This window comes from Aotus nancymaae, unplaced genomic scaffold, assembly GCF_030222135.1.
Source record: "Aotus nancymaae isolate 86718 unplaced genomic scaffold, 86718_ANA_hifiasm-v0.15.2.pri h1tg000057l, whole genome shotgun sequence".
Taxonomy (NCBI): domain Eukaryota; kingdom Metazoa; phylum Chordata; class Mammalia; order Primates; family Aotidae; genus Aotus; species Aotus nancymaae.
The window spans coordinates 37,552,470-37,561,749 of NW_026988471.1; the positions used below are offsets into that span (position 1 = coordinate 37,552,470).

Here is a 9,280-nt window from a genome sequence, read left to right on the forward strand (position 1 = left end):
CCTCAGCCTCCCAAAGTGCTGGGATTACAGGCGTGAGCCACTGCGCCCGGCCTTCTGTATTATTATTTTTAAATAATTTTATTATTTATTATTGTTATTATTTTGACATAGGGTCTCACTTTGTCACCCAGGGTGAAGTGTAGTGGCCATGACCTCAACTCACTGCAAACTCCACCTACCCAATTCAAGCGATCTTCTGGCTTCAGCTCCCACAAGGAGCTGGAACTACAGGCAAGCACCACCATGCCCAGCTAATTTTTGTATTTTTTTCTGTAGAGACAGGGTTTCACTATGTTGCTCAGGTTTGTCTTGAGCTGAACTCAAGTGATCTGCCTGCCCTGGTATCCCAAAATGCTGGGGTTACAGGCATGAGCCACTGTGCCCAGCAGGGGGTTTTTTGGTTTAGTTGTTTTTTTTTTTTTTTTGAAATGGAGTTTTAGCTCTTGTTGCCCAGGCTGGAGTGCAATGGCACAATCTCGGCTCACCGCAACCTCCGTCTCCCCGGTTCAAGCGATTCTCCTGCCTCAGCCTCCCGAGTAGCTGGGATTACAGGCACGTGCCACCCCGCCCAGCTGATTTTTGTATTTTTGGTAGAGGCCAGGTTTCACCTTGTCGGTCAGGCTGGTCTTGAACTCCTGACTGCCTCAGCCTCCCAAAGTGCTGGGATTACAGGCATGAACCACCGCACCCAGCAATTATTTCTTTATTTATTCATTTATATTTTTGAGAGAGTCTCACTCTGTCACCCAGGCTGGAGTACAGTGGTGCAATCACTGCTCACGTCAGCCTTGACTTCCCCAGACTCAAGTAATCCTTTCACCTCATCCTCTAGAGTAGCTAGGACTATAGGCATACTCCACCACACCCAGTTAATTTTTTGTATTTTTTGTCGAGACAGGGCTTTGCCATGTTGCCCAGGCTGATCTTGAACTCCTGGGCTCAAATGATCCTCCTACCTTAGCATGAGTCCACCTCCGCCTCCCAAAATGCTGGAATTACAGGCATGACCCACTGCTCCCAGCATAATTTAGTTTAATGACTAAGTGCCAGTCATACTCAGTGGTGAAAACAAATACAAGAAATATAATCAGAAGACAGACGTTTAAAAATACAGGCCATGTACAGTGCCTCATGCTTGTAATCCCAGAACTGTGGGAGGCCTAGGTAGGAGGATTGCTTAAGCCCAGGCTTGAACTCAAGCTTGAACTCGCTTGAGTTTGAGACCAGCCCAGGCAACATAGCAAGATTTCATCTCTCTATATAAAAGAAAATAGAAATAAAAATGGTAAATTGAAAAAAAAAAAAAAAGGACTGGGTGCAGTGTCTCACACCTGTCATCCCAGCACTCTGGGAGGTGGAGGTGGGTGGATCACCTGAGGTCAGGAGTTTGAGACCAGCCTGACCAACATGGTGAAACCCTGTCTCTACTAAAAACACAAAAAAGTCTGGTGAGGTGAGGTGGGTCACTCCTGTAATCCCAGTACTTTGGGAGACCAAGGAGGGCAGATCACTTGAGGTCAGGAGTTTGAGACCAGCCTAGCCAATATGGTGAAACCCTGCCTCTACTAAGAATACAAAAATTAGCCAGTGGTGGTCCACGCCTGTAATCCCAGCTACTCCAGAGACTGAGGCAGGAGAATCATTAGAATGTGGGAGGCAGAGGTTGCAGTGAGCTGAGATCATGCCACTGCACTCCAGCCTGGGCAACAGAGTAAGACTGATTCAAAAAAAAAGAAGAAGAATTTCCCTTCTAATGGGCTACATGGCTTTTCCATTCAGAACTGGGCCTTTCAGGCCGGGCACAGTGGCTCATGCCTGTAATCCCAGCACTTTGGGAGGCCGAGGTGGGCAGATCATAAAGTCAGGAGTTTGAGACCAGCCTGGCCAGTATGGTGAAACGCTTTCTCTACTTAAAATACAAAAATTAGCCAGGCATGGTGGTGGGTACCCGTAGTCCCAGCTACTTGGGAGGCTGAGGCAAGAGAATCACTTGAACCCAGGAGGCAGAGGTTGCAGTGAGCTGAGATCTCACCACTGTACTCCAGCCTGGGCGACAGAGGGAGACTCCGTCTCAAAAAAAAAAAAAAAAAAAAAAGGGTCGGGCGCAGTGGCTCACGCCTATAATCCCAGCACTTTGGGAGGCCAAGGCGGGTGGATCACGAGGTCAACAGATCGAGACCATCCTGGTCAACATGGTGAAACCCCGTCTCTACTAAAAATACAAAAAATTAGCTGGGCACGGTGGCGCGTGCCTGTAATCCCAGCTACACAGGAGGCTGAGGCAGGAGAATTGCCTGAACCCAGGAGGCGGAGGTTGCGGTAAGCTGAGATCGCGCCATTGCACTCCAGCCTGGGTAACAAGAGCGAAACTCCGCCTCAAAAAAAAAAAAAAAAAAAAAAAAGAACTGGGCCTTTCAGATAAATGTATAATTAACCTAGCTTTTTATTTATCTATTTATTTATCTGAGATAAAGAGTTTCGCTCTTTTTGCCCAGGCTGAAGTGCAGTGGCACGATCTCAGCTCACTGCAACCTCTGCCTCCTGGGTTCAAGCGATTCTCCTGCCTCAACCTCCCAACTAGCTGGCATTACAGGCACCCGCCACCACACCCAGCTAATTTTTATATTTTTAGTGGCTGGTCTCAAACTCCTGACCTCAGGTGATCCACTGGCCTCGGCCTCCCAAAGTTCTGGGATTACAGGCATGAGACACTGTGCTCCACCTTAACCTAGCTTTTAAAAAGTTAGCGATTTATTGATGGGCATGCGGTGGGTGTCTCTTGGAAATAGCCAATTTTTATTAAAATATTTCTAGAAGAAAATTAAAAACAAAAAAAGTGATTACTGTTGCTAACAACCTGAAACATAACTGAATCTTAAGTGTAAAAACAAGCATTTATTGGGCCAGGCACAGTGGCTCATGCCTGTAATCACAGCACTTTGGGAGACCAAGGTGGGTGGATCACCTGAGGTCAAGAATTTGAGACCCTTTGGAGGCCAAGGCGAGCGGATCACTTGAGGTCGGGAGTTCAAGACCAGCCTGACCAACATGGTGACACCCCATCTATTAAAAATAAAATAAAATAAAATAAATAAAAAGAATTTGAGACCAGCCTGGCCAACATGGTGAAACCCAGTCTCTACTAAAAATTCAAAAATAATTAGGGCATGTCGGCACATGCCTGTAATCCCAGCTACTCAGGAGGCTGAAACAGGAGAATCACTTGAACCCGGGAGGCAGAGGTTGCAGTGAGCTGAGATCATGCAGTTGCATTGCAGCCTAGGCGATAAAATTAGACTCCTCCTCAAACAAACAAACAGCTGCCGGGGTGGAGGGGAGGAAAAAAAAAAGAAAAACAAACAAACAAAACCCAAAAATAAAATAAAAATAAAATAACAAGCATTTATCTAAATATAAAAGGCATTTATCTAAAATAATGCCTCTTGGGCTGTCCTCCTTATCATTTCTTCTTATATGTAACATATTTTCCCTCTTTGTTTTCTCTCTCCTTCTGTGTAAAAATTTGCAACTGTTTCTTCCGCTTTTCTGTCTCTTTTTCTTTTCCTTTTCCTTTGATTACTCTCCTCTGTTCTACCTCTCCCTTTTGTCTTTTGACTTATCAAAATACAGAATTCAAGTGCATTTTAAAGTATACTTGGATTTTTTTTACGTATTGTAATAATTACTGTTGTGTTTTGCTATTTCTACTTTTAAAAATAGATTAATTGAACCTATTCTGTTATTATGAATAAATTAAATAGCTTGCTATTTGGAATTGGTCTTCCATTGTACCCACTCCCACCCCAGCTTCCAGGTATTAAATGACTCTCAGTAGAAGAAAAAATTTCCTACCGAATGCTGTGAAAACAACTATTACATTCGAATTTATTTTTTCTAACAGGAACAATACTAGGAAATCTTTCTAGATTTACACAAATCTCTCCATGTCCAAAGTTCTATACAATTGACCGCAATGTTTCATTTTGTCAAAAGTTAGTTTTAGGCCAAGCACAGAGGCTCACGCCTGTAATCCCAACACTTTAGGAGGCCAAGGCAGGTGGATCACTTGAGCCCAGGAATTCGAGACTAGCCTGGGCAACATGGAGAAACTTCACCTCTACAAAAAATACAAAAAAAAAAAAAAAAAAATTAGGCCGGGCGAGGTGGCTCACTATAAACCCAGCACTTTGGGAGGCTGAGGTGGGCAGATCACCTGAGGTCAGGAACTCAAGACCAGCCTGGCCAAAGTGGTGAAACCTCACTTCTACTAAAAATACAAAAATTAGCCGGGTGTGGTGGTGGGCACCTGTAATCCCAGCTACTCGGGAGGCTGAGGCAGGAGAGTTGCTTGAACCTGGGAGGTGGAGGTTTCCATGAGCTGAGATTGCGCCACTGCACTCCAGCCCGGGCAACAGAGCACGACTCAATCTCAAAAAAAAAAAAAAGTAGCTGGGCGTGGTGGTGGTACATGCCTATAGTCCCAGCTACTCAAAAGAATGAGGTGGGAGGATCTCCTGAATCCAGGAGGCGGAGGTTGTTAGTGAGTCAAGATCATGACACTGCACTCCAGCCTGGGCAACAGAGTAAGACTTCATCTCAAAAAAATAAAAAGAAAAAAAAAAAGAGAGAGCTACATAAATACATTCCCTTTTCCAACCAGATTCTTACCCCCCAAGGCCTTCTTATAGAGAAATTTTACAGCTATCGCAGTACAGTTCTATAATGCAAATACAGAAAAGCATGATCATATGAAATCGATATGTTGAAGGAATAGTTACAAAAGAATTCTGCTGAAGATCAAGAGATCGAGGATCCAAGATGGCTGATCACTAGCAGCTCGGGCTCGTAGTTCCCAGTGAAAGCGCAGAGAACGAGAGGACGCCACACTTTCAGACGAATATTTGTTGCTCACGGGCCAAGAGATCCCCAGAGGAGGAGCCCCATAGGTCACCAGGGCAACTCTTGTGGCCGGCGCGGCGGTTTTGCTGGTGCCTTAGCACGGCAGTTCTTGGTGCAGAGTCTGGAGGTTCCCGGGCAGAAAAGCACCATCAATATTAACACCGCTGTTTTGGCCGGCGCAGTGGATTGCTCAGATTTCGGCGCTGGGAATCAACAAGTTGGATGTCCGCTCAGAGACCTAGTTAGAAAGCCGGTAATTACAAAGATGACAGAGGGATAAATATATAATGAACGGAAGAAACCAGCATAAAAAGGCAGAGAATACTCAAAATCAGAATGCCTCTCCCTCTACAGGGGATCGCAATTCCTCATCAATAACGGAACAAGGCTTAATGGAGAACGAGTGTGTTCCAATAACAGAAGCAGGTTTCAAAACGTGGGTGATAAGAAACTTCTGTGAATTAAAAGAACTTGTTCTAACCCAATGCAAAGAAACTAAGAACCTTGAAAAAAGACGAAATGTTAACGAGAATGGACAATTTAGAGAGGAATATAAGTGAATTGATGGAGCTGAAAAACACAACACGAGAATTTCGTGAAGTATGCACAAGTTTAAACAGTCGAATTGATCAAGCAGAAGAAAGGATATCAGAAGTCGGGAACCAGCTCAGTGAAATGAAACGAGAAGACAAGATTGGAGAAAAAAGGATGAAAAGGAATGAGCAAAGTCTCCAGGAAATATGGGACTATGTGAAAAGACCTAATTTACGTTTGATACATGTATGTGAATGTGACGAAGAGAATGAATCCAAGTTGGAAAATACTCTTCAGGATATCATTCAGGAAAACTTTCCCAACCTGGCAAGGCAGGGTAATATTCAACTCCAGGTAATACAGAGAACACTACAAAGATGTTCTTCAAGAAGACCAACCCCAAGGCACATAATTGCCAGATTTATTAGGGTTGAAATGAAGGAGAAAATACTAAGGGCAGCCAGAGAGAAAGGTCAGGTTACCCACAAAGGGAAACCTATCAGACTTACAGCAGATCTCTCAGCAGAAACCCTACAAGCCAGAAAAGAGTGGGGACCAATATTTAACATCCTTAAAGAAAAGAACTTTCAACCCAGAATTTCATATCCAGCCAAACTAAGCTTTGTAAGCGAAGGAAAAATTAAATCTTTTGCAAACAAACAAGTACTTAGAGACTTCACCACCACCAGGCCTGCTTTACAAGAGCTTCTGAAAGAAGCACTATACATATAAAGGAACAACCAACATCAGCCTTTCCAAAAATATATCAAAAAGCAAAGAGCATTAACACAATGAAAAATTTACACTAACTAATGGTCAAAACAGCCAGCTAGCATCAAATGCCAGTATTAAACTTATATATATTCTAATTGGATAAAAAGCCAAAACCCATCAGTATGCTGCATCCAGACCCATCTCACATGCAATGATACACAAAGACTCAAAACAAAGAGAAAGAGGAAGATTTACCAACCAAACAGAGAGTAAAAATAAACAAATAAACAAAAAGCAGGAGATGCAATTCTCGCCTCTGATAAAGTAGACTTTAAAGCAACAAAGATCAAAAGAGGCAAAGAAGGACATTACATAATGGCAAAAGGATCAATGTAACAAGAAGAGCTAACGATTCTATAGATCAACGAGACAGAAAATTAACAAGGACATCCAGGACTTGAACTCAGACCCGGAACAAGTAAACTTAATAAACATTTATAGAACTCTCCACTTCAAATACACAAAACATACATTACCACCTCACACCTATTCCAAAAGCGACTACATAATTGGAAGTAAATCACTCCTCAGTAATCGCATAGCATTTCATAGGTTTAAATGAAATATTGGTTGGCTGCTTGTTTGTTATTTTCTTCCCTTATTCCTTCCTGTCTACATCATTAAGTATAATTATTGGTATAAAAGAGGTTTTCAATACCCATTACTAAACTGCATTCTAGCCTGGGCAAGAAAGCAATACTCCCATTCTCTCTCTCTCTCTCTTCCTTTTTCTTCCTTTTCTTCATTCTTTAAAAAAAAAAAAAGAATTCTGCTTACAAAGGATTGACTTTGCAGTGCTTTTTTTTTTTTTAAATAAAAGCATGTTTTCCTCATCTATAGTTAAATTTACAAATTTTTAAAACAGGTTTTGTTTAGCACATTCCAAATGATTTGGACTTTTCAGAAATGCATCTTCTGGGTAACTAAAATTATCTTTTGTTCCCCCATTGTCTGACATAGATGATAATATCCTAATGCTGCACCTCACAGCTAGTTGTTTGTTTGCCTCTATTTTAACAGCATCACCTCAGACTGAGCTTTGTGTGAAAGAAGTGATCTCAATCAGGAGATCAGGAGCTACCCTCATTGCAACCACGTCACTCCACTTCCACTTCAAATATTTCTCATTCTAAGTGGGGAAACAAATATGTCACTTACTCTAAGTAAAAGAAAAAATGATCAGGAGGACAAGTTTGAAGATGCCCGTGAAAGTATCCCTGTTGGCAACAACAATGAATCTACTATCTTCCTTGGAAGAATGCACCACTGGATTGTATTTATTTCTAAATAACAGATTCTCAGATGCATTAAATCTCATTCATCCATGGTCTAAAAACAGCATGTATCATTCCCTAATGTATGGTTTCTTTATGGTTGTCAGTCAAGGCCATCCTGACTTTTGAGCCACAGGACTTACAGATTGGAATGATAGCTGCAAAGGACGCTTTGAACACCTGTAACAATTTCCAAAAAAAACCTAAAATGACATTGTCTCATCTAGTAAGTAAACAGGAAATAACAGCTATCACAGAAGAGGAATTGCATGCAGAAGTCTGTTATGCTGAGTGTTTGATCTTGAAATCCTTCATGTCATTTATACAAGATGAGAGCATGCTTGCTTTCCTTAAAAGCAGGATCAATGTTGGGTCAAGTTACCAAATATACAAAGACTGTCAACAGGTATTAACACAGATACCTGACAACCAAAGCAAAACCCACAAACACCTGGTTGGAGGTACAAAATTTGGACTTGGAGCATTCAATTTGATGTTATCACTTGTGCCACCAAGGACACTTAAACTACTCAATATTATTGGATATTCTGGTGACAGAGAAGTGGGCTTGTCTTTGCTTCATGAGAGTGCATCTGAAACCCACATAAATAATATTGTAAGTCTTTTGACTCTACTCTTTCATTACGATTATATCTATGTAGCTTTTGCTGTTGAAAAGGTTTACAATTCTGCCACAGAAGATCTCTTCCTAGTCTACCTCCAGAAATTTCCAAACTGTGTCATATTTAAATTTTTTCATGCATGTTCTAGTATGTTGAAAGGAGATTTTGAAAATGCACAGTTAAAATTACAGGAGTGCATTTTTACTCAGAATGAATGGAAGCAGGTTCATCACCTCTGCTACTGGGAATTCATGTGGTGCCACATTTTACGGCAGGATTGGAGGCAGGCTTACCACTATGCCAATCTACTGTCTCAACAAAGCAGATGGTCCAAGGCAATCTACATGTACAGTAAAGCTATCATCCTGGCTTTGCTTCCTTCTGATTTTGTGAAATCAGTAAGTGAAGATATAACCTCTCTCTTCTTAAAAGTGGAAGGCCTGAGAATCAAATTTTTAGGCAGTTCTGTGCCAATAGAAAAGTTTGTTACGGAGAAGGGTCAGCGCTATGGTGCTACAACAGGCTGGTTTACAGCCCAACCGCTTCTGGAGTTCATTTATGCCTGGAGTGGTTTCTGAGTCATGAGCAAAAAAGTTGAGCTTATTTCAAGCTGGCTATCAATAATTGACAGAGGAGAAGATCTTTTACAAGAAAATCCACGTAAAGAGTATAGCACAGATGACTTAAGTTTATTAAATTTACTGAAAGTTCTATGCCTGAAACAGGCAAATACGAAAAGGCTGAGTATTACTTTAATCATGTCATTCAAAAGGAGAAATTGTTAAAATATGACGACTATTTGGTGCCATATACTTATTATGAACTGGGAATCTTACACTATCTAAAAGGAGACTATGCCAGTGCAACGAAAAAACTAGACAAAGTAAGAAATTACAAAGACTATTCCATGGAAGCCCGATTACAGTTTAGGACTCACATAGCCCTTGAACAAGAAAAATGATTTAAATGCCAAGTGTGGTTTTGTTGAGTGTAAGTGAAATATCTACAGTGAGCAGTAATTAACAGGTAGAAAAATCATTTCTTTGTGGAAAAAAATCCAAGAGGTGGCTGCCAAGAATCTGATCAGTAATGAGAAAGGAATTGGCCATGACTTTTCCCCTTTCTTTCTAATACCTATAAAATGCGATGTCTTAAAGGCAAATGAAGTGAAGCACA

At 41.5% G+C, this 9,280-nt stretch overlaps 1 protein-coding gene across 1 annotated transcript; it reads left to right on the forward strand.

Moving 5' to 3' along the window:
• Window positions 1–7,354: 7,354 nt before the first annotated feature.
• On the forward strand, window positions 7,355–9,065 carry LOC105733104 (tetratricopeptide repeat protein 39B-like). Its single transcript, XM_012475346.3, is given in 4 exon segments — window positions 7,355–7,429; window positions 7,431–7,583; window positions 7,585–8,824; window positions 8,827–9,065. Coding segments are annotated over 4 exon segments (1,707 nt in total).
• Window positions 9,066–9,280: the final 215 nt, after the last annotated feature.